Source organism: Oreochromis aureus, linkage group 15, assembly GCF_013358895.1.
Source record: "Oreochromis aureus strain Israel breed Guangdong linkage group 15, ZZ_aureus, whole genome shotgun sequence".
NCBI lineage: Eukaryota > Metazoa > Chordata > Actinopteri > Cichliformes > Cichlidae > Oreochromis > Oreochromis aureus.
In genome coordinates, this window is record NC_052956.1 from 8,428,431 (window position 1) to 8,453,701 (window position 25,271).

Here is a 25,271-nt window from a genome sequence, read left to right on the forward strand (position 1 = left end):
TATATAATACATAATCCGTTATATAAACCCTGTGTTTTGCTTCACACCTAGTCATAAGTCAGTTAGTGCATACTTCACTCCCATTGGTACCCTTTGAGAGTATGAGAACTGTACACCCATCCACAGTGATTATTTTTGCCTAGTCATTGTTATAAGTCACAGAATTTCTTTTATTCTAATCTCTACATTGCTGCTAGCCCCTTCCTGTGTGCATTGCTCTTTTAGCAGCAAATGTAACCTCCAGTTTGTAAGTTGACTAGCTCATCTTACCTCAACAATAAAATGCTATTTAGACACCAAAGTATCATTAACAATCAAATGCTATATATTAATATGTAGCATAGTATATCAGCTTCAGAGGCACTTTTTTCTCCCTGCAGTCTTCCTGCAGCAACTCTTGTATTCTGTAAATGTCTTTGGCCCAACTGAACGAGATGAGTTTCATTTTGGCATTCTGTCTGACTGAAGAACAATGATGCTGTTATAATGTCGTTTAAAGTAAGCGATCCAACCACTTTTTAGAACGGGAAACCAAGAGAATCAGTGAAGTCTCACTCTGGGAATCCAGCCTTAATAAGACATGTTGAGGGGAGCTAGCTGAAATGAAAGCCTAAATCAGTGTGGGAGAGAACCAGCGCACTTTAAAATGCCAGCCGTCAAAAAGGTCACACCTCATATAGTCACCATTTATATAGTTAAGAATATCAACTTAGACTGATGATTTCAAAACAGCTTAGCTTTATTTTATTGCATTTTTTTCCTTTATATTTTATTCTAGCAAATCAAGCGAAAAAGCATTGACTAAAGGGAAGGAACAGATTTTGACCTTTTAATCAACTAGCAATGAATCAAATTTGTCTTGATATGGATTATTTCACTGTAGATAGATGTTATTTTGTTGTACTTGGGTGTTATTCTACTGTACATAGATATTATTTTACAGTATATAGGTGTTCCTTGAGTGTATTTAGATGTATGCCATGAAATGGGTTTTAAAACACCAACTAAAATAACAAAAACAATCATACCTTTATATTTGTTTCTCTTGAGTATTTGACTTGCTTTTTCTAAGTGGTGTCACATTTTTCCCCCAGGCAATGGACCTGTACTACCACAATGAGTCAGACCCAGACAGCTACTGTTGCCCTGGTGACAACAGTAAGTAACCAGCAACTAAGCCTGTTGTTTTGTATTCTTCCATTTCCTCCCTCCTCCTTCTTTCCCTCTGCTTTCCTACTGTGACTCCACATCACAAACTCGTACTCCTCTGTTATTTCTTTCCACCATCCCTCTCCAGCAGTCCCAGCTCATTTCTCTTTATTGTCGCCAGTGATGTTTATTTTTTTCTGTAAGTCCAAAATAATCTTCATTTTGCTCTACCTGTTTGTTGTTGTGTCTTAGTCCAAACCTAATGAGGTTGTGACTTCACCTTACCTCACCACTTTGCCCTCTGAGCCACCCTCTAAACTCCTGGGATAATAACTGTTGTTCAGAAACCAAGATTACTTATTTGTTTTGTGGAAACTTGCAAAGCAGTAGTTACAGAGGCAATCCTCAGGACCGATCATTATGCACACAATGCAGTGACCTTTTCTGTTTACAACCTCTCGGGCGCTTGTTGCTTACATGTGTACAGTTGGGTGAAAGTCTATCTTGGTTTATGGCCAAAATGACAGTAAGTGACTGTACTTTAATTTTCCATCATGCTTCACAGTTGTGGCACAAATCAAGCTCCAGTACAAAGTGCATAGTCTGTATGCGTGACATGTTTTGGCACACACTGCCTGTCTTCTTTCAGTGGCTGTCACTTAACACAATCGCCAAAGCATAGGCTCCACCGAGTATGTCTGTGTGTGTCTGTGTGTGTGCGTGCCCACGAACCACTTTCCTCCCTCTTTGCAAATTCAGTTTATTAGTTCTAAGTAATAAATATGAGATGAAAGGCAACATTTAGCATTTCCTGCTTTGCTGCTGGAATTGTACAGAATCTTTAGGAACTATCTGTTTCCAATTAAATTATTTGCCTGTACTATCATTAACTGTGTAGAAAGCACAATTTAAGTAATACGTAAATGCCACTTAGTTATATAAGGAACCATAAGAAGAACCATATTGCATTTAAATATCAGTGTTATATGACTGTTACTATATTGTTGTTTATTATTACTGCATAAATAAGCTTTTACTGGCTATGGTTAAGCTAATTTTAACAATTCTATACGTACTTTTTTCTATGTCTTGTCTAACATTCACAAAAACACACTGATGAATGCATCAGGGGCAGCTCAAGGCTCAGTTTCTTTGGGCAGTATCCTTGCTTGACTTTGACTTGCTGGAGCAGCTAAGATTTGAACCAGTGACCTTCCAGTGATTAGATGACAATCAAAGTGCGTCATTTGCAAAAAGCTTATCATATAAACTTTATCTCCACAGAAATGTTCTCATTCATAAGCATTTGTAGTGCCCAAAATATTTAGAACAAATATTTTGTTCTATGAAGTAAAGGTGCAGTACAATGGTGTGTACTACTCACTACACAAATCTGACTTTAGTCATCTGAGGACCTGTTAGGGGTCGGTTTCTTCTTGTCCTCTTGGTGCACCTTATCTTTCTGCTGTGGTTTGAGGCAGTTGGGCTGTTCTGTGAAGGGAGTAGTACACACTCTGGTATTGATATTTTAGGTTGCTTTGCATTGGCGTAACCAACAACTTTAGAAAAATGACTAGCCATTTTTAAACTGTTCTCAAACGTGTGGAAGCTGATGAACCAGACACTTAACTAGAGTTTTTTAGTTATGCTCACATAGTTTTAAAAAATGGGTTTTCAAATGATCAGTTAACATTTAATATGATAAATTACAATAGAAAGGTATTTCATAGTGGGCAAAACATTTGAAATCTGAAGTATAAGTGCCTGTTTGAGCTTAAGCACAGTCCTGAAGTAAACTTGCATTCTGTATACTGCAGCAACTGTGCTGCAGATCTGCAGGTGCCTCCTGTTGCCTCCTGGAACAATCCCAAGTAAGAAATGTGACAAGAACCATATTCTGATGATTTTTTTTTTTTGGGCTGGCAGTAGTGTGCCTGTTAATAATGGGAGTTTTCAGCGGATGGAGAGAAATCCAAGCAATTAGCGGAGCTGGTGACAAGCTGTTCCTGTGGCCTCCGCTGTCATGCTGCTACACCCTGTCGATCCACATTGAGCAATTAGTGGCTTTTGGAGTACTTAGAAGTTGAGGACTGTCACATATGAGTCGTTTACAGTGATGCAACGATGTATGTGACACATGAAGCGGTGCAGAGAGACAAAGACCGAGGGATTGATCCAGTAATAATAATAATTATAAGGAGCAGGGATCTGACCGGCTAATTTTTACAGAGGAAACCATGCCTGTGTTATTTTTTTACTCCTCTCAATAAGGGCAGTCTTATGTAACCAACACTACCTGCAAAAGAAACCCTTACTGGAAACACAAGTATGCTAATAGTGCTATAAATCAGCATGTACACATTGACTTATGGTGCTTTCCCCTGTGGCAGCAGGTTTATATAACATGTAATTGCTAAGCCTGGATTTGAGTGTGTGCATGCGGGGGTACGTGTTCTCAAATTTTCCTTTTGTTCTGATGTACAATATTATTAAAAGGTCTGTTTTAGAGCTGTTATTTACTCTTTTTTCCCAGCGTGTATGACGCATCACTTACCTGTGTCAACCTGCCTTTCAGCGCTTAACAAACATGCTGCTCACGCCTACACACAGGCACGCACATATTTGCAAATACAACACAAATATATGCATATAATTCATAACCAATAATGACACTGCAAATCCAAAGTCACATCACAGTAATGAGAAGAAAGTCTGAACACATTAGTTTGTATTACAACTTAAATATTAATAATAAGACCTTTAATAGAGATCTATATAGGTCGAGATTAGCTTGCTCCACTTTTATCAGCTAAGCTACTAATCACAGATAAAAATAAAAATTTAACAGTGATGTTTGCTTTCCTGAATTTATTTTTCTAGTAAAACACTGTGCCATCTCTGACACTATCATGAGTGTCTTCCTGGAGTTACATAAACATTCCAAGGAAATGGGAATTTTTGGTGATTGAGTAACATGCCATTTTACTTCAAGGAAGTGATTAGGAACCTTCAGGGCCAAACATATAGGCCTCAAATGCCACAGGTGACCCAGCAGACATCTCCATCAAGACAAAGATCAAACTGGGAAGCAAAGGATGACGTAGCTATTTTGATAGTCAAGCGGGCCATCTCACTGACAGTCCTCCGTGTCCAAAATAAAAGCCTAGCTGTCCTCTGTGAATAGCCGAGGACTTTATATAACAGTGTCATTTGGTTCCTCATCGCCAAGGCTCATTCACATTCATCACCAGATCAGCTTTACTCACAAGCACCCTCACCATCCTCGACACACAAAGAGTGGACATTAGGACATGGACGGATGAGAGGCTGAAAGAGATGAGCAGATTTAATAGATGGATGTCAGGTGCCGGAAACAGGATGAAAATGGGCATATGCCGGTCTTTGTGTATGTGTGGCTATGCTAAAGGTGGGTGGGATGAGGCAGCAGGATTGTGTTTCCATGTATACTACAACTCTAATATCCTGCACCAAGTCAACCCCATCCTGTCCTTTCATGGCTCACAGGGTCTCTGTGTGAGTCAGTTATTTCTTTGGCATTGATGGCAGTGCCACTCACGGGTTACATAACATACTAGTGTCTCACACAAATAGGCAACAAACGCACAGCGTGAGTATTGTGGGAGCCTCCTCTTGTTCGGGCCTGAGCTTGGAGCAGCCTGCGAATCCTGAGGCGAAAGCAGGCCAGATAGGAAAAACACTGAGAGAACCTTTTGTTACTGCCGCTCCCTCGCTCCAATTTCTTCCTCTCTTCTGATCTTCGCTCAACACTTTGCTCTCATTTCATTCGACTCTTGGCTATGACCAAACAAGTGCAGAGTGAAGATCAGTGCTTACACCCTGACGAAGGTAAGGGTATTCTTCTTCTTCTTCATCGTCATCTTTGTAAATCTTCTCCCTCAGTGCAGAAATGGCTATATTTTCAGCCATTCCTCTGAGGACAAAATGCAAGTCATTCTGCTAAAGACTCATTTTTCAAGTTCAGCACTACAGTAGCTCTCTCTTGGTATGTCATTTTCCTGTCATCCTGCTATTTTTTGAAGAAAGAAATATTAGATGCTTCAACTTGTGTGGCATTTCTGAATTTTCCGAATGCTGATAAAAGATGTCAGTTTTAATCCCACGCGGAGTGTTGCTGAAGTACGCAGAATCGTAGATTAAATGCCCGTTGAAGGATGTCACTACCCCACGGCACCTTGCACTGCCTCAATAATAAATATCTTTCACTCAGTTCTTGGTGGTGCAGTGAGGACGGGCATGTGGAGCGAATTTAGGATGCGCTTCCAAGTACTCTTGTGCCCTTTCTCCCTTTTTTAGAAAGTGTGCTCTGTGAGTCTCTCTTCAGGCTTGTGGGTGCTTGTGTTTGCCTGTGTGTCCTCAGACTCCCTGCAGGTTTGTTTTGCCCTCCGGCTCAGCGTTATGTGTATGTGTGAGTGTGTGAATCAGGTGGCTGTGGTGGGCAGATTAATAATAGATTTTGCCCTGAGTTAAGGGAGAAAAAGAGACAGCAGTAAAAAGTTGAGGCTGTATTTAAAAAACTGCAGAGTCACCCATGGAGACAACCTGACTCTGCACAATTCTCATCTTTGAGTGTGAGACTAGAAAGTTCGATTCAGAACTCCAAGACTGGCAGGGTAGTTTTATAAGTGCCCATGAGCAGAGCCCTAAAAACTACAGTGTGCAGATTCCTATTAGCCAACATATCAATCAGACTGTGGGGGAAATAATTATTTGATCCCCTGCTGAATTTGAGAGTTTGCTCACTTACAAAGACGTGAACAGTCTTTAATTTTTATGGAAGTTTCATTTTAATGGAGAGAGAAAGAACGTCAACTAAAAATCCGGAAATAAAAAACACATTACATAAAAGTTATAAACTGCTTTGCAAACTACACGGGAGGAGCTTGTTAATGATCTGGAGGCAGATGGGACCACAGTCACCAAGAACACCAGTGGTAACACGCTACAGTGTAATAGATTGAAATCTTGCAGCGCCTGCAGGATCCCGCTGCTGAAAAAGCATATGTACAGACCCTTAAGTTTGCCACTGAATGTCTAAATGATTCAGAGAGGCAAGGAAGAAAGTGTGGTCAGATGAAACCAAAATGGAGCTCTTTGGCATCAACTCGACGCGCTATATCAGAAATGCTAAGTATGTCCTAAAGAACACCATCTCCACAGTCAAGCACGGAGGTGGAAACATTATGCTTTGGGCTGTTTTTCTGCTAAGGGTACAGGACAACTTCATGGCACTGAGGGTCCAATGGACGGGGCCATGCACCATCAAATCTTGGCAGAGAACCTCCTTCCCTTAGAGAGAACATTGAAGGTGGATTTTCCAACATGACAATTGAAACCGAAAGGTTTTATAGAGTTTCTGTAAAGAGGAGTGGTCCAAAATCCCCCCCAGAAACGTGTGCAAACCTGGTGAGCAACCACAAGAAACATCTTACAGCTGCGCTTGCCAACAAGTGTTTCTCCAACAAGTACAGAGTTGTCATGTCATAACATGCAAAGCAATTTATAACTTTTATGTAATGTGTTTCTAACCGACTGTATAAATGTGGGTGCCTGCACCTGATCAAAAAAGAGAAAAGGGCTTCTCAGAATAGACCAAGGCTAAATAATTTAATGAAAAGCAGACATATCCAAAGGCTCCAAGGTTCAGCTCATTAATCGATAAGAACTCTGCATTGCTCCTGTTGCTCCTGACACAGGTGTGCCAAGGCACTATTAATAAATACCCACAAAAAAATGGAGATAAAAATAACATAAACTGCATTGCACAACTTTTTAAAAAAAGGCTCGATTTACGTCAGAGTTCGTGCAGAACTGCAATAAATGATCACTGCCTTGTCATTTGTATCCTCACCTCCCCTGCTTCCTTTCACTTATCACTGAGATGCCTTATCTCACTCACTCCCAGAGACTCCCAAAGAAAAAGAAATATGGGAAAATTCATAAAAGACACTACCGTAAGAAAATATCAGGTAGATACAAGTACTCAGGATAATGAGAAAGCATTTCATCAATAGACGGGTTAATTAAAGGCCCAAACACTGGCAACGGCCAACTTGCCAACTCTGTGAATTTCAACATCTTTTTTAATTCTGAGCCCAGCGTGTGAATGACCTCAGGTGGCTGGTGGAAAAACACTGGATGTGAAAATGAATTTAAAGGGGAAATGTTATTATTTCAAGCTTCTACACTTAGCCTTTAACTATAACCCAGCTTTGTGATGCTGTCACAGGGAAGTACAATCCCAAGTATACAATACAGATGGATGATGAGGATTTTTAGCTCATACTTGGCTTAATATTAGCCTTACATTTAAATCCATATCAATGTAGGGTGGAAATAAACGTGCATTTTTTTGTGGACACTTTTATCCATCGATCCATCCATCCACTTTTCCACTTATCATCAGGATCACGGGGTATTTTTAAATTAAAGTTCAAAGTTTAAACGCTTAACTCAAAACTCGAGCAAACTCAAGGGGAGCATCTGAAGGCAGCAAAACCCCCGCCCTCGAGAAAAGTCATGCAACCATGCAACGAAACACAAAACTTGGAGAGTGGAAGGAAATAGAGGCGGGACGTCTCCGCCCTTTTAAAGAAAGAAGAAAAAAAATGCTGGATTAAGGTCTTCAAGAAAAGGAATGCGGCGTAGTTCGATTACCTCCCTGCCGAGGAGCCAAACCTTTGTTCTAGTAGTGATTGGGATATAGAAGCATCCACATGAAAGACAAAACGACATCTCTGACGTGTAAGTACGCTCAATATACTTTTGAAAACACCGGCAATCGTTTTACAAAGAAAGAAAAAAAAAACGCTGTTGTATTTGAATCGTACACCTGTAGGAAACTACAGATCCGCAGTGTTTTTCTACCACTTACCGCGCAGGTATGCGTATTTTAATAGTTAACTAATGCAAAGCAAGCGCTTCTAACACAGTTTGTGCGTGTCTGTGTGTCAGTGTGAATGTCCTGCGAAGAAAACACAGGCAGACATACTTGGTGTGTGTGTGTGTGTGTGTGTGGGGGGGGTCTCCCAATTCATCCCATAATCCCATGACCTGGATTTATGATGCTCATATCTATTTAATTGTCTTGCTGATAGAGAGTCTCTTTAAAAGCGCAGGAGAGAGCTTGGTAAGTCTCTCTTGCAACTTGTTGAGCGGTGATGCTGCAGGTAGACAAAATGAAAACTTCCGAGCTGAAAGGTTTGTTTTCTGTGGAAACTTATTGCAGTGCAGTTTTTTTTCTTTTGATATAAACTACGGAATTGAGATCTTTTAAAAATGCATTTTGCTTGTGTTCCAAAAATTGTGCGGCGCCACTTTGGTACTTAGAGTGCGTTTATCTCCGTTCTCCTTACGCACAGGGATCGGTGTCTCGATTAAGTGCTTTTGGCCTTCACATGAGATATCATCTTACACACATTCCACGGAGGGGTGTATATAGAACTTGAACCAGGTGCCTTACATAACCGTGTATAACTGAGCCCGTCTGCTCTTCAAGTGTGCCAGCGCAGAAAACTAATCATTTCCTGCATTGTTACACACATTTTTTTCAACCCTCATATTCTAATACTTTGCCTTTTTCTTACTGGTAAGTTAAAACAGACTTTTTACTCTCTGTTTTCATTTGGACTGACTGTGTGCAGGAGTTTCACTCTGTACTTTTCCACTACCAGTGGCTTTTCTTGGCATCGGGCCTCCCTCGGCTCAGGCTCTCCCTCTTGTCCTTTGTGTGCCGGGATAGCCTGCGTCACTCCCGACGGTTTTAAAAGAGGAACAGCCAAACATTGAACTTGATAGTCCTCGTGACGAGGCTATCAAATTATTTGTACTGAACCTTAGTGTACACTCAGCGCGAATACACACGGAGCAGGAGTGACAGAAATAAACAGGGACTTGTGGAACAGTCACGAATGTCTCTATCAGTTCTGTTTTAATGTGCACTCATTTGTAAGACAAAGTCCATTCTGTGTGCCTGAAACAGTAAGTGGCACCATATGTTAGGCTGTTTACTGGATACATCTGGATTTCATTTGCCCATAGGGTTTGTGTTTGCAGTTTTGTGTGTGTGTAGATTGAAAATGTGTTTACTTCGTAGTCGGTTCAGACTGCCTGACTCTCGCCTTACTCTCGGGGGTGTTAAAGTTGGAATGGTATTGCACAAACTTATGTGCAAACACCGGCTTTACAGTGAGTACAGTGGTAATCACATCTTTTTTTTCTGCCTTTTGTCCATGTTTTTGACGCAAGCACGGCTGAGGTGCGGCCATGACGCGCTGGGAGCGCAACGACCGCTGATTTGTCGAAAAACGGGATCGATCGCCTTCTCTTGGTTCACTTACCAAAGCCAAATGTTTACCAAGGATCACGCCCACCCGGGAGGTGGAGTAGAGGGTAGGGAGTGTTGTGGCGTATGGGGTGGAGAGAGACAGCTCGTCCCTCTCCGTGGCCCTATATAAAGCGAGTGCCAGGGCTAGATGGTTATAGTTTGGTTTTTGGCAGTCTGGAATCGAGTAGCTGCTTTTTAACTCATCATGACGGTCATAACAGAAACGCAAGAGCCTTTGCTGACTTACTCGAAGTCTAGAGGGCTAGTGGCATTAGTCACGGGTATGGATAACAACAAGATTTTAATTTATTATTATTATTATTTTTTTCTTTTAGTGGAATCTCTATGTTGCTTTTTTCCTTTTTAATCCAATGTAAATAATCTTTCCATCCCTCTTCTTTTTTCCATTTTTTGCAGCTTTTATGAAACAAAGGAGGATGGGTCTGAACGACTTCATTCAGAGGCTTGCCACAAACTCCTACGCCTGCAAGCAGTGAGTATCAACTCACATCTGACTCATGTTATTGTTCTGCACTCAGTGGAGGTTGAAACATTGGGAAACCCAACCAAACATTCTAGTTATATTGCATTGAAGAAATATTTGATGTGTGGAATGATGAGTCTTTTCATATTAGTGCAAATCTTTGGTCATTTGTGTGGAGATGAACTAAGTTTAAACTCTGTCTGTTGTTGTTGTTTTTCAGTTCCGAGGTTCAGTCCATCCTGAACTTGAGTCCTCCTCAGGATCCTGAGCTCATGAACACAAACCCCTCTCCTCCTGTAAGTGCAGTGAATTGTGCAATATTCGGACATATCCTCTGTTTTCATGCTTATCATACATGTTATGGCTCTAACTTTTTTTAATCATCTCTGTCCTTCCCTCACAGCCCAGTCCATCCCAACAGATCAACCTCGGCCCATCATCCAATCCTTCGGCCAAGCCCAGCGACTTCCACTTCCTCAAGGTTATCGGCAAGGGCAGCTTCGGAAAGGTTTTGCTTGCACGCCATCGCACGGATGACAACTTCTACGCTGTCAAAGTCTTACAGAAGAAGGCCATTCTCAAGAAGAAGGAGGTATGTGTGCTTGCAGACATGTTTTTGAATTTGAACTCGCACACAAATTGCAAGCATACCACGCAAGGTGTGTTCATGTCAACCCCCCCTAACCACCTCTCTTTGTTTCAATCAGGAAAAACACATCATGTCAGAGAGGAATGTGCTGTTGAAGAATGTCAAGCACCCGTTCTTGGTGGGCCTGCACTATTCTTTCCAAACAGCGGACAAACTGTACTTCGTCTTGGACTACATCAATGGCGGAGAGGTGAGTTACCAGCTCAACTGCTGACACATAGAACGATGAACAGTCTGATCTATTTAAAGCTGGAATTAAGGTTGAATAAATTAGAGGATAACTTCAAGACAGAGGAAGAAACGAAAGGAAAGAGAGGCATCAGATGTGACCTATAAACTGAGAAGGAGTTTAAAGGAATAGTAATGCCTTTCCAGATCAGAAACAAAGATGAGACAGAGCAGAGACAGACAGAGGGGATATCCTGTCATGAGAAGCAGAATAGAAGCTGCTGCTCTGTCTTTTTTTTTTTTTTTAAACTAAAGGAAACACCTCTCAGGAAATCATTGAGGAGGGGGGCGGGGGTGGTTGGGACAGCAGGAGAAACTGTGGGCCAAAATTAGCAGCGCCATTCAGACTTGGTGTGCGTCTAATCGAGCTAATTTCCTGTGATTGTTGGACAAGCAAAGACAGTGCTGATTAAATATGGGCCTCATCAGGAAGCAGGATGCATTTGCTCTCTTTTTCTCCTTTCTCTCTTTTTTTCCCTCCATCCTGCTGGTCTCTCACTCCACCTTTGGTCCTCAATTCATCTGTCTTCTCTTGTCAAACTTTTTAAGCTGTCGCCATCCTGCCTCTTAATTTCCTCCCATCCGGTTTCCTTTCTGTCTCTGTCTTTTTTTATTGTAGCTTTTTCATCCATTAATTTCCTACCCCTACTTATATATATAATTCTAACAGTGTAATCGAGTTTGTTTAGTTACCAGGAACAAAACTGCTCTCTGCACTTGTTTCAAAGACATTTTTTTTCTGTTTTCCTCTCTGTTCCAGTTGTTCTACCACCTGCAGAGAGAGCGCTGCTTCCTCGAGCCCAGAGCCAGGTTCTATGCAGCAGAGATCGCCAGCGCACTGGGATACCTGCACTCACTAAACATTGTCTACAGAGACCTGAAACCAGAGAACATCCTGCTGGACTCCCAGGGACACATCATTCTCACAGATTTTGGACTCTGCAAGGAGAACATTGAACCCAACGGGACAACATCGACTTTCTGCGGTACTCCAGAGGTAAGGAGAAACTGTCCAGTGTGGCTCTGCTGTTAAGGTTTTCTCACAGTTGTCTGTAATAGCGAACCTTTTTAACTTGCCATTTCTTATCATCTTTTGTTTGTTTTTTTCCCCTCTGCAGTATTTGGCTCCTGAGGTGTTGCACAAGCAGCCGTATGACAGGACAGTAGACTGGTGGTGTTTAGGAGCTGTTCTCTATGAAATGCTGTATGGCCTGGTGAGTACTTCTAATCATATTACATTACTTTAAGTTGGAGTAAAATTAGATTTTTACTGTTGTCTTATTTGGAACACTGAAAATATTACAGGCATTTATGCTAATTAGCTCTTTTTTTTTCTGCCGCCAGCCTCCGTTTTACAGCCGCAACACAGCGGAGATGTACGACAACATCCTGAACAAGCCACTGCAGCTGAAACCCAACATTTCCAACTCGGCTAGACACCTGCTGGAGGGCCTGCTGCAAAAAGACCGGACAAAGAGACTGGGCTGCTCCGACGACTTCGTAAGTCTCCATCTCATTTGATTGTTTACACACCACACGTGGTGACGAGCATCATTTAATTGTTTTGTCATATCTTTTCCAGATTGAAATTAAGAACCACATATTCTTTACCCCCATCAACTGGGATGACCTCAATGCAAAGAAGATCACCCCTCCCTTCAACCCTAATGTGGTATGCTCCCATTTTTTTCATACTCTGTTAAGCCCTGAGAAGTCAGGTTTATGAATTTTCACTGCACCCGCTCTCAGTATTTACACAACGTAACTAAAGAGCATGAAACATCCTCACTTAATACATTTCCAACTATGGTAAGGTATTTTAAAGGTTGGCTAATTCCTGCTTGTCTCCCTGCTCCTTCCCTCTCTCATGCAGACGGGGCCCAATGACCTGCGGCACTTTGATCCGGAGTTCACAGACGAGCCGGTACCCAGCTCCATCGGTTGCTCCCCAGACAGTGCACTCGTCACAGCCAGCATCAAAGAGGCGGCCGAGGCCTTTGTGGGCTTCTCTTATGCCCCATCTATGGACTCCTACCTATAGGATTTAAACACAGGCACTTATCATAGACACTAGTTTAGACTTATCGGGCATGAAACGAGGCATGCCCGTGGACTTGCATCGTGACCCCACTCAATGTTTACCATCAGAATGATGGACATCTCCGAAACCCAACCCCGCGACAACTCTGCATCTACAAAGACGTTAAACATGTGTACTTTGCCACATCCTCTGCAACTCTTGAATGCTTGCCACAAGAGGATGCCCAGTTGGAGCTCTGATCCTCAAGCTTCACTACCTGCAGTCCCCTTTCAGCCTTCAGTTGTCCATCTATTTCCTGATAGTGGAGGTCGTTTGCACACAGGACTCAGGCAGCTTAAAAGCTCCCCTTGATCCCGACGCCACGAGTGACAAGCACACGTCCAAGCTCCCACCTTTTTTTTCAAAGAGAGGAAGGCCGGACCAGGCCCGGAGAAGATTTCCATTTTCATCTCTGTAGCGAAAAAACCTTCCCTCTTGAGATTTCTGCTACCACCTGTGAGGACCTTACCTTTTGAGCGCGAATGAGTAGCTTGGAGATGACATTCATTTTGGTGCTTTAGTTTCTTTTCATGTACTTTCCGTGTGTTTTGAAAAGGGAGTTATTTAAAAACCGAATGTTACAGAGAGACAGATGGGGTAATTTAAGTTTTCTACAAGGTGCCTTTATATTTTTTTCTCTCCATCAGAACTTACATCATTTGAGTTTGACTGTGTCGACACTAACATCAGAGTTTTATCTGCTCTGCACCTGATTTTTTGTTTTTTTTGTTTTGTTGAAGTCACTAAGGAGGAAAGATGTAGCACTAAGTTAATCCAATTCTTCTGTCTTTAACATGTGACATGTAAGAACTCGAATGATGTTTCACGTCTTCTTTTGCACATAAAACAACAATGCTGATCGAGAGATGGAAAGAGAGCGCACTGCTGCTGCTAGGTGGGGACAAGAGGGATGTGTTGTGCAATGTTTTGGGGAGAGCTGCTCGCTGACCGCATTCCCCCTCATTCCTCCAGTCTTCCACCCGCCACGCAGTAATGTTAACGGTGGCCTGCGGACGGGCTGACAACACTTAAACTGAACATTCCATTTTAATATTGCTGTAATGCAGTTTGACGGTATTTAAGTTTGTTTGTATATTTGGAGTTCTGTGTACTAGTTTTAATGTATATTCAACAACAAAAAAATGACTAAAGGTATGCTTAAATATGTATACAGTATGTAACAATGTTAAATGTACTGTAAATTGTAAAAATTGTTTAAGATTTACGTGACCATGTTCGGTTTGCAATAAAAGTTTAACTTTATTACACCTTAAAAATGTGTTATTGTTATTGGTAAATGATCTATGCACGGAAGAGCTTAACTGATTCCCCTTTGGCTTGAAATGTCTTTGCATCTACAGAAAATAAGTACTTCAGAGTTAAAGAAAAACCCATAAGCATGAAGAAACATTTACTAGTCCTGGTTGGAACATATTTGAACTACTGACAAATGTCCCACTTTAGGGTAGAATGAACTTTATCCTCCTCCATGCGTCAGGAGCCTTACACAACAGTGACTATGGCATTCAGCTGTGTCTGTCTGGGTGTGTGAAGGGTCAAAGTATTTGCTAATAAAGCCTGTACAGGTTAAAAAAAAAGTCAATGCACCCATGAGCAATGCTTTGCTTTGAATTAGAAAACAGGCACGTAGGTGAGAGCCATTTTGTTCCAGTGCTAATAAACTAATATTAACAAAATAAACTAACAGGTTGGCATGCTGATGAGCTACTATGTCCTTCTGCTAGAGTTCAAGGTTGTGTCAGTACTCAATAACATCCAGGGGATTGTTGTGAAGGTGAACCCTGACCTCCGTTTTCCTTTGAGGGGAAGAAAAGGAGAAAGAATTGGCCACCAGAGACAAGTGTTATAAGGGGGCAGAGGTGGCAAAAGTACAGGCTTTCCTTATTTAATAAGGAGTACAGATACCTGGGTTAAAAAATACTCCTGTAAACGTTGAAGTTTTTTATTCAAGTAAAAGTGAAAAAGTACAGGCTCTGAAATGCACTCAAAGAAAGAAAGTAAAAAGTATCTTCTTGAAGGACAATTCTACGAACTATTTCTGTACAAAGGTAACTGAGCCTTGTGCTATATTAATATGTTCGTAAAATAATATTGCTACATGAAAAACCAAGAATTATTCAAATTTAAATTCAAATTCTAATGAATCTGTTATCTGTTAAAATTCCCTTTACTGAACATTTTACTTCAGCAGGTCGGAAAACCCTAAGATCGGCTGTAGTGGATCAGCATAGGGAAAAGAATTACAGCTCACAATAACTTCTAATGTGAGCTCCAGCAGATTTTCTTTGTGTACATGGCGTGATCAGCTGCTCTTTGTGGATTTACACAACTGAATTAAGCAAGATGTCAGCAGTTTCACAAGCTGTCTATCCCCTACACGGACACTATACTGTTTATACTGCCTTTACACCACACAGTATAAAGTAAGAATTCAGTGAATTAATCTAAGTGTCATCAGCTTATACGCAAATTAATCTCTGCTACACTTGATGTAACCTAAATCTGACTATCAGCACCTCAGGCACTGTGCACCAGTCCAACACAGTGCTTCACTGTGAATTCACATCAGTACTGCAAACTAACCTGTTTATCTTGCACATAATATTAATAGTGGATTGCATTTATATAGCGCTTTTCGAGACCCTCAAAGCGCTTTACAGTTCCACTATTCATTCACTCTCACATTCACACACTGGTGGAGGCAAGCTACAGTTGTAGCCACAGCTGCCCTGGGGCAGACTGACAGAAGCAAGGTTGCCATATTGCGCCATCGGCCTCTCTGGCCATCACCAGTAGGCCGTAGGTGAAGTGTCTTGCCCAAGGACACAACGACCAAGACAGACAGAGCTGGACCACGGTCGCTACTAAACAGTATTTTCATGCACCATTTGAGTAACACAACATTAGTATAGCTTTGTTTGTTTTGCAGGAACGTTTCACAAAATGAAAATGCATAATTAATCAAAGCACATCATATATAAATCCAGCATGTTATTAAAATTATGACTTCACACGTAAGCCTTAAATTTGCAGTTAATTAAACATCACTGAGAAGTCCTTATCTTTACATATAAACTCTCTTCTTTCTCTCCTTTCTGTCTTCCTACATGTTTCTACATCTCTGAGTTAAGTTATCGCGCACTCTTTTCTCTCCCTGTGAAATACAGCAGCTGGACCTTCAAGTACCAACACACAGACTGGCAGACTGCACACAGACAGTTTGTGTGTTTGCTGATGTTTGTTGAGTTGATAGAAACATCTGAATCTGAAAGTGCCACAGCCACAACTTATGGACACCTGGACCCCTTCAGGGCCTACTTTAACCCCCAAGTATAAACGCTATAAGTGATACCGTGTAACCTAACGTAAAAAGTCTGTTAAAGAAGCAGAAGGTACAGATATCTGTGAGAAATGTAGGAAATAAAAGTAAAAAGTTTTCAGAAAAATAAATATTCAATTAAAGTGCTGATACATCAAAATTCTACATAAGTCCACCTCTGTAAGGGGGCCCAGAAATGTTTCCTGGTTGGTTTGTACCAACAGATTGCCATGTTGGCCTGAAATCTTACATGAACACATTTCAGAACCACATGATGTCAGCTTTTTTGGATAAAGCAGAATTAGAAAATCCTGATTTGTCTTTTGCAGATGCTACTTTCCTAATAGGTTATCACACAAACACATTTCTCTAAATCCCCTTTAACCTCTGTGAAATACTCAGAATTCTATCCCCGTATACTATACGTGGCATTTGCAACTCATTTTTTTGTCTCATTCATTTGTTCCTCCTGCTGTATTGAGCTGCCTCTGCTGAAATAGCCATTGTCATGCACTGCCATCTGCTGGTTAAATTTCTGAGCTACAGGTGCCAACATCTTTGTGGTTGGTCAGACGATGCTTCATTATCACCCAGACAATGTTTTATCAGACAGAATGATGTCACAGCTCTACAGAGAAATTCACTGAATTCAGCTTGTGCACTGGGAGCCAAACTAAAGGTAAGGACTGGAAGGATGACTTAAGAAAAGTAACAAGATCCAAAGCAGAGAGAAGCCTGAATGAGGATAAAACAATTAATTTATGCCTGTAAAACCTCTGTTATGCAATACTGTGTAAACGTTTTAAGTAATCACTCATTCTTTGATATTTTGGTAGGGAAATATGGGAAATACATGGAGGAGTTTAGTGAAACATGTGCAAACATAAATGGCTCTGGGGAGGCCACTGCATGAGTGATAGTGTTTCATTACGTATTCATCTATCCAGGTATGCTTTTACTGTAGTGATGGGTTTGGGATCATTGTCATGCTGAAAATGCATCCTGTTTCTTTGGGAATTACTTTGTGGGTGCAAAATACTATATTACGCCTGTCAAAGCGCAATGTCATTTTTCTTTGTGTATTCAGCTGAAGAAATTGGAACAAATCATGTGTTTTTGCAACAGGCTGCAAGTAACAAACTTCCTAAAGATATAATTTAAAACAGACATAATACTGGTTCATCCCTTGAATTAGGTGATTTTTTTATTGCTTGACTGATTCACAGGTCAGTCTTAACTGGCTTAAAAAACAAACAAAAAAAACAACAACAACAAAACATTCCTCTGAAAATAATCGGGCACAAGTACTGCATGATATAAAGCAGCCAGTGTCCAAAGAAACCCTTTCAAAGACCTTCAGAAAGTCTGAAGAACTCTGGCTCAAGACCACTTTAAAAATGACAAGAAATTCTGGCTCTTTGGAAGCAAAATGTGAATAAAATAAAGGGTGACTCAAGACTTTTGCACAGTATTATAGAAAGTATTATAGAAAAAACTGAAGATTACAACTCATCCATAACCTCTGGTGTTTTAGTTTTAATGGTAATGGTTAAATAATATACAGGAAATGTGTTGATTGCTTATTTTTGTTTGAGATGTGTTTTAACTAAAAACATTTTTTCTCTATTTAAATGAAACGTTTGGGTTCAACTGGCAGTCCTTAAGAAAGCTTCCATAAGCCCTGATGGATGAGATGGAATTTCATGGAACACACATGGGATGGAATTCTAGTCATTCTTATGACATCACAGCTATTGCACAGTTACAATGCAGGTTTAAATGTTGCAACTGAAACGTATTCTTCACTTCAGCAACAAGCAGATACACACACAGCTGAACTAGGATGCTTTCATAGAGCAGTTTCTTTAAAAAAAAAGAAAAAAGGTGAGTTTAGGGGAACTGCTTTATAATTACACTTAACTTCGATGCTGTAACATTGATAGCTGATGGTAGATATTTAAAGTGAGATTTTTGAGTGTGCCCTACAGTTGAGGTGGGAAATATACTGTTTAACTTGAATAACTTATTTCTTTGTGGTATCTTTAAATCTCAGATGATGGATCAAGGAGATGGGGCCCAAGCTCAGCCTAATGAGGGTAAGAACTTGATCTGTTATTGCACAAAAGAAAAGTAATATAGTGTTGAAGTTTATTTTGATCAGCTGTGACTTTGTTAACTGATCTTTCATGTAGGGCAACCACATGAAACGGCTGAAGATGCTGACGGGGTAGAGGGGTACAACTTCATTGAAAATCCTGTGTATCCGTTTATAGCCATTATACCACGTTTCTAAGCAGCTGCAAGACTTCTGCAGCTTCACAACAACAACAATGGTGATGACATCGATCTGGACAATTTCTTCAACGTTCATTTTGAAATTGATGACAACAACCCTGATGATGGAAATGATGACAGCAACGCTGATGATGAAAATGGCCACAATAACAGAGATATTGAACATGACCACAATTATGGCAATTATAATTTTGCCGATGATAATAAAAATGCTGACAGCAGCAACGATGAAGAAGAACACAGTGAAGGTCATCAAGATGAAAATGCCCTTGCTGCTGCTGAGGCTGACTATGTAGTCAACCCGGATGCAGGAGAAGCAGAGGAGGATCTGCTTCCTGGAGGATTTAGGAGACGGTTTAGAGAGGAAGACAGTGATGATGAGATAAGTCCTTCCAGCAAACATTTCCGCTGGTGGAACAACAGGTGAATCCAAATAGTGACATAACAATAGTCACTCACAGTGAATGAATGGAACCTTTTTTAATAAAAATGCATCTTCTACTCAGTTGTCTTTTGATTAAATGCGAGCACTGCAACACCCATGTTTTTAAAAAGAGATAAAACTGCTTTTGTACAACCAAATTACTCTGGCAGAATAGAGGTACCAAGGTATGGGAGTATTCTGATTCTGATATTTAAACACAATCAATGTGCCATCCTACTAAAAATAACTGAATAACTAAAAATAAATAATACACATAAACTTTAAAGGTGTGACAAGAAGCTGAAAAATAGTGCTAAACCATCAGTCCTCAACCACAACATTTACTGTAATCCAGATGCTGATATTTGCTGATGCCTTTCATTCATTTGTTAGATGTGACAGTGACAGGATAGGTTAGAGTGTGTAGCAGAGAAAACAGAGTCCACAGACTACTAAATGTTTAACATGTACAAGGGAAACCAGCATAATGACGAGATACTATGAACATCTCGGCAACAAGAGGTAAATGGGCTGGTATATGCAGTACTTTACTACTCTATTTGAGCACTCAAAACACTTTCTGACTACAAGCAATATTCACACAAAAAACAGGGAACTCTGGATTCAGTAACTTGCCCAAGGATACTTCGATTACAGGACCCATGGGATCACACCACCAACCTTCCAAATGGTGTTCGACCTCCACCGTAAGTCAGGATTGATAAATGTAAGGAGATTAAGCAAATTATTATTATCATTTTATTATTAAAGCTTCTTCTGAGTTTTAATTAATTTCTTTTTTAACTTCAATGCTTTCTAAGGATCTAGAATTTTATATGACTGAATACAACTGCACCACTCAATATAAACCAACAAACCAACAGATCGTCCACCATTTTCCTTCCATAACCTTTCTTAACCCTAGAACACTATCGCCAGGTGATTTTCACCTGAGCAGATATATTTACATGATTTTCAATATGTTGCATTTGTCTGAGTGTCATGAGTCCTTGGGTAGCTTCAGCATTGTCTTTGACGTATTCGAAGGTGTGGGTGTTTCCCTACCCCAAAGCCCGCTTTTTCCTAGAGGCATGTGTTCGGGTGATTTTCACCCAGCAATAGTGATAGAGGGTAAAGGATTTCACCCGGTTATAGTGTTAGTGTATAAAATCAGGCGACCTTGCCGAATTTCAAATCCTGATCTTCAGCTTCCTCGACATCCCTACCTCTGGCACTCATGCAGGTGAGGCAGGACCAGTGGCAGCAGAAAGCAGTAGTTCCTTAGTGAGGTGTGCTGACTGTCCCGCAGGCTTGGACAGGAAGTGTGTCCACACCATTACTACCCTGTGTGTATTGACTGCATGTAAAGAATAGGTAAGTAAAGGTTGTCCTGGAATTTGCATGTTATCCTAATTTATTGCAGTGGTTATGAATACATATGACAACAGTGTTATTACCAAGGGAATTCATATGATGAAAAAAATATTTTGGTCAAACGGTCATTTTTATCCACAAAAAAGTGCAATTTTTTTGTTTCTCTCTCCTGCAGCTGTTCGCATGTCGAGGAAACTGTGCCTTCACCAGAGAAGTCTCAAATGTCCCAGGAATGGGTGGACCAAAGACCAACTTTCCAGTGTCATTGTTTTTTTGATTAGGAATCTTTTGTTCTCAAATTCCTAATTTTTTTTTTAATTTTTGGAGCATTTTTAGGGTCCCCCCCCCCATATGACATTTTTTCTTTTTTGCATTTTGTTAGACATGGTACAGCTGAAAATAAAAGAAGACCACTCTAATTTGTCATGTGTTTTCATATTTTGATATATTTTGATACCAAGTACTTTTTGTTAGGTATTTTATATCAGGTAAAAATCACCTTGAATAATCATCACTAACGTGTTAGTGATGGTGTTACTATTTATAGCGATAGTGTTCTAGGGTTAAAGGGCACAAATTGTACTAATTTGCAAGTTTTTAGTTTTATTTCAGGATCTTCTTGAATAGGTTTAACAATAACATGAGTAATAATACAACATTCATTATAAATACAGAAAGAATAGAATGCATGTGATAGACAGATATGATCTGTCTCCTGCTCAGCCTGTTCATAAGAGTATTGAAGCCAGATGCCGGGTTGTGGTTTTCCAGTTTCTATGTGGATTGTATATGTTTTTTTTTCTTCATATTTACAATGATATTTATAAGGGCTATAAAGGCTATATCCATCTTCAGCATCTTCTTCACTGGATCAATAGTTTAGATCCTCAGAGTTCTCAGTGCTGCCCCCAGCTGTCCCTTGGTAACATTTAATGCAGCCCCTCTAGCAACAAGGAAAGAATGCCCTACTCTACATTTGATTCAAATTCAGTGGGTGTCACACCACGACACACACAACAGCCACAGCAAAACATTTGGTGTTCTTCGTTGATGGCTGAGGCATTATAGAGGTAGAGTTAGCAGAAGCAGTTGTAATGATTTACTTTGAGGCAGCCAATGTAACACTAATAAACTCTAAGAGGTGTGTGAAAAGTGGCAGTGTTTATTTGATAATAATATTAACACATTTTATCATAAGCAGCTTTCAGAACTCTGAAGGTCACCTTACATAGAACATAAAAAAGAAGAATAAAGAAAAACCTATCAATTCAATAGGACCTGTTTACAATATATAAAATCAACCAAGAACGGAGGATTCATCTGACGATGCATAAAATTTCAAATGTGTTTGAACCAAGTTTCCAGTTTGTCTCCTTTGCATTTCTTTGCTCTGTTGTTTACAGCCTCTGAAAGTTGATACTTTGGGCAACATCACATGCCATATTTCTAAATCAGTTGATAAGATGTGTGAAGATGTTCTTGTGCAAGTGAGCAGTCAAAGAAATTTGTGTTTATCCTTCCAAAAGATTATTGATGTGTTTTATACATTATTGATGCTCGTACGTACTCCCTCAGTAATCACTGAATATAGCATCAACTTCAAGTAGCAGAACTTAACTGAGTAACTTTTCTTAAGCATCTAAAACACAGTTGCACTTTCTTGTACTTTTTTTCTGTAATATTGTTCTTTCTTCTCTTCACTTATCAGGTAGCATGAAAAACATTTTTTAGTGTTTTCAGTCAAAGTACTGTCAAAGTCAAAGTATGTGACCAGTCTGTAAAATAGTATTGGATGCCTGCGATCCATTCAACTACAACAATACATGACTTAAATAGATAAACAAATACATCATAATGCAATCTATCAAATCACTTAGTTATTTAAGACAAGGGTCAGTCTTCTGTTTGTTTTGTGCTTTTGCTATAACACCTGCTGTAGGCTACATTATACAAATTGCATTTGAATATGTTTACACAACACCATGTACTGTTTGGCCTTTAGACTATCACTAGGTGTGCTTCCTGATTATTGCTGAGAGATAGACGAATAAAACTTTTGTCCTTTGTTACATAAATAAATGAAAAAGAGCAAAAGATTTAGAAAGTTTGGGTTACATCAGAGATGTCAAGCTCATTTTACATTGTGGGTCACATACAGCTCACTTTGATCTTAACTGGGAAGGACCAGTGAAACTAGTCAGGAGAATACACATTTAATACCTGAGATAACAGAACTCTTAACTCCTTCAAAGCTTATGGGAGTAACCCTTGAAGCTCTTTTTTGTCATATTTCAGGCTTACTTACCGACCGAAATCACTGAGTGTTCATCAGGAGAATAATCGGGAAAATAATCTCTACATATTTGTCTGCCTTTGTAAATAATCTGGGAATACATTCGATTGGTCGTCAACCCCCCTCTTTATTTTTATATATGGACTCGTCATTAAGGGTACAGGGAAGGTTGTCAAATGTTGTCTTTACAGGGAAAAGAGTTAACAGAAGGAAAAGAAATGCAATTTCAACAGCATCTCTCAATTTATCATCATTATAAAACAACAAGTTAGTCACAGCTAATTAGGGGAGCAAGAAAGAGCTTGACACAAGGGAAAACAGGTACTGGACAGAGAAACGATAAAAGACAGACAAATATAGAGAGAAAACAGAAGGAACCGAAAGGGAACGCAGAGGGAACTAACTAAACAGAACAAATAGAAACAATAACAAACTCCAGAAAACTCACAACCCTCGGCCCAAGGCCATCACCTGATGTAACTGCAATGACAAAAGGGTCAAATCAGGTGAGATTAGATGTGCACAAAGTGTCCTGTTAAATTCTAAAAAGTATCAGAAGCCCACAAGTTTACAGTTACAGTGTTAGTGTTTAGTCTCAATTTTATTTTAGATTTACCTCATTGGTTTTGGTATAGCAGCTTTATGTCTTCAGCATCTTCTTCATCCCGTCACTGTTTCTGGTTCAGTGCTGCCGAACTGCTAGAAATGCAACCACACAGTGACCAGAAACTTAGACGTTAACATCAGGTTGTTTTTGTTGTAATTATGTATTTTCCCATGCAAGAACTTGTCGTTTCCAAAATCTCCGTTTTTGATAAAGGCATACTGCTGTAGTAAATCAAAGAAATCTGCTAGTATGAATCTTTAGGTTTGAATTGTAAGAATAAAATATGTAAATGTGTAATTGCCTTTACTGTCTTGCAGTCTTAAAACAGAAAGTATCTGTTAATTCACTGAAAAAACATACAATTCTATAGTCAATAGTGAAAAAACAGGAACTTCTCTGTCATTTAATTGTTTATCTGTTAGTAAATTACTTTAATGTAATGGTACGGTGGCCCTGAGAGGTCAAAAGGACTGCACCAGCAACTAGAAAAAAATGTGGAAAAGCAGGGAGGCCCAAAATGCCACCAAAGCTAAAGAAAAATAATAATGACAAAATAAAACAGAAGAGAGACATTAAACATGAAGTAACAGCTGCTGAAATGGCAGCCTAACATTAAACAGCTACTAGCAAACATGTATTTGCAGTATTATATGAATCCTGTGATTAAAAAACACATTCCTTGTTTTTTCTTTTGTCCCTGATAACATCCTAGTTCTTACAAGCATGCCACAGTCCTTTTGACCTCACAGGGCCACCCTAGAATGGCAGTCTTTAGGTGTGAATAAGTCACGAGCCAGAAATTCCAAGTTTTTATGTGGAATGTCCCTCGACTCTTTCGAAGCAGACAGACATACCCCGAGTTATCAATACAAGAGGACAGTACAGAACACAAACAACAGTAAACCTGTAAACTTTTACTCTGTAATGCCACTGTTGTGCATTCTTGACTCCCTAAAATAAGGCATACACAGAAACACTGATCAGGCTATATCCTTGAATCTGTCTAAAGTGCAAAAAAAAGGGGGGGGGACGACGACGTATTATGCGTATTATACCTTTCCAAGAACCAAAACAGATCCTGTTTTTCTTGTTCATTTCTGGAAAGCACTAAGTGGGGAGTGACAATTCTGAGGTATCTGGAATGTAGCATGTAAAAGTACAAAAACATATGCTGTCCATCATATTTTCCAAAGCCACCCCTTGGGCCGGATTGCAGTCTTCGCAAGGCTGCTTCTGGTTCCCTGGCCTTATATTTGACATTCCGGGGTTACATGATCAGATAACTGGTTAAATTACGCACCTCGGGAAATGAGACGGTACATTCTTCATCTATTTATAAGAAATATTCCCCTTTTCAATAGAGGATATGACAAGTCCAGTATTTGCTGACTCAAATATTGTCATAGGTTATGAGCGCATGTGTGCACACCTTTGGCAAACTTCTAAGAGGATCAGATGACGGTGTTTTAAACAAGGTCAAACTGGATCATATAGGTCGGAACATCTAAATACATATCAGTGAAAGTAGGCCAAGCACAAACAGAGCTCCCCAGGCATGTTAGGCCACATTCTGTCATCTGTGAAGTAAGAGCGGCAGGTGTGACTGAAGCAGTCGAAGAAAAAGGGCATGGGAAACTCAGTAAACAGCAGGTGGCCGGGCTGCTTGTTGTCACATGCGTCCAGTGCCTTTATGAGTGACTGAGCATTATTGATACAGGTGCATTTTTTTAATAGCCTGCTTTATAGTAGAAATCACAGCTGAAATCACTACATCATATTTATCTGTGATTACAGCTGGAAGTCATATCAAAGAAAGAGCAGAAACTCGGGTGTGCATTATTCATTAGGAGGGGCACATGGAGATACACTTTGGCCCAATAAGAGGTCACGATAGGAGGTCCAAGGCTAAGGAGACTTTTCTATTGGTAGTGCCGGGAATAAGTGGGCGGGGTTAAGCAAATACTTGAACAAAAACATGCCGAG

The 25,271-nt window shown here is 40.1% G+C and overlaps 1 protein-coding gene across 5 annotated transcripts in view; it reads left to right on the forward strand.

Moving 5' to 3' along the window:
- The window catches only part of sgk1 (serum/glucocorticoid regulated kinase 1), a 29,835-nt gene extending 15,603 nt beyond the window's left edge, over positions 1-14,232 (forward strand). Inside the window, exons 4-13 of one of the 5 annotated variants that reach the window (XM_031726198.2) lie at positions 1,095-1,158; positions 9,932-10,007; positions 10,219-10,294; positions 10,402-10,590; positions 10,706-10,837; positions 11,636-11,872; positions 11,994-12,089; positions 12,220-12,375; positions 12,458-12,547; positions 12,749-14,232. In XM_031726198.2, coding sequence (XP_031582058.2) covers positions 1,095-1,158; positions 9,932-10,007; positions 10,219-10,294; positions 10,402-10,590; positions 10,706-10,837; positions 11,636-11,872; positions 11,994-12,089; positions 12,220-12,375; positions 12,458-12,547; positions 12,749-12,916 — 1,284 coding nt within the window. In that variant the 3' untranslated portion in view covers positions 12,917-14,232. Of the gene's footprint in view, positions 1-1,094; positions 1,159-4,886; positions 5,017-7,775; positions 7,933-8,333; positions 8,389-9,131; positions 9,796-9,931; positions 10,008-10,218; positions 10,295-10,401; positions 10,591-10,705; positions 10,838-11,635; positions 11,873-11,993; positions 12,090-12,219; positions 12,376-12,457; positions 12,548-12,748 lie in introns of those variants that run through there. The other 4 variants (XM_031726200.2, XM_031726201.2, XM_039598864.1 and 1 more) reach the window with 4 other exon arrangements.
- Positions 14,233-25,271: the final 11,039 nt, after the last annotated feature.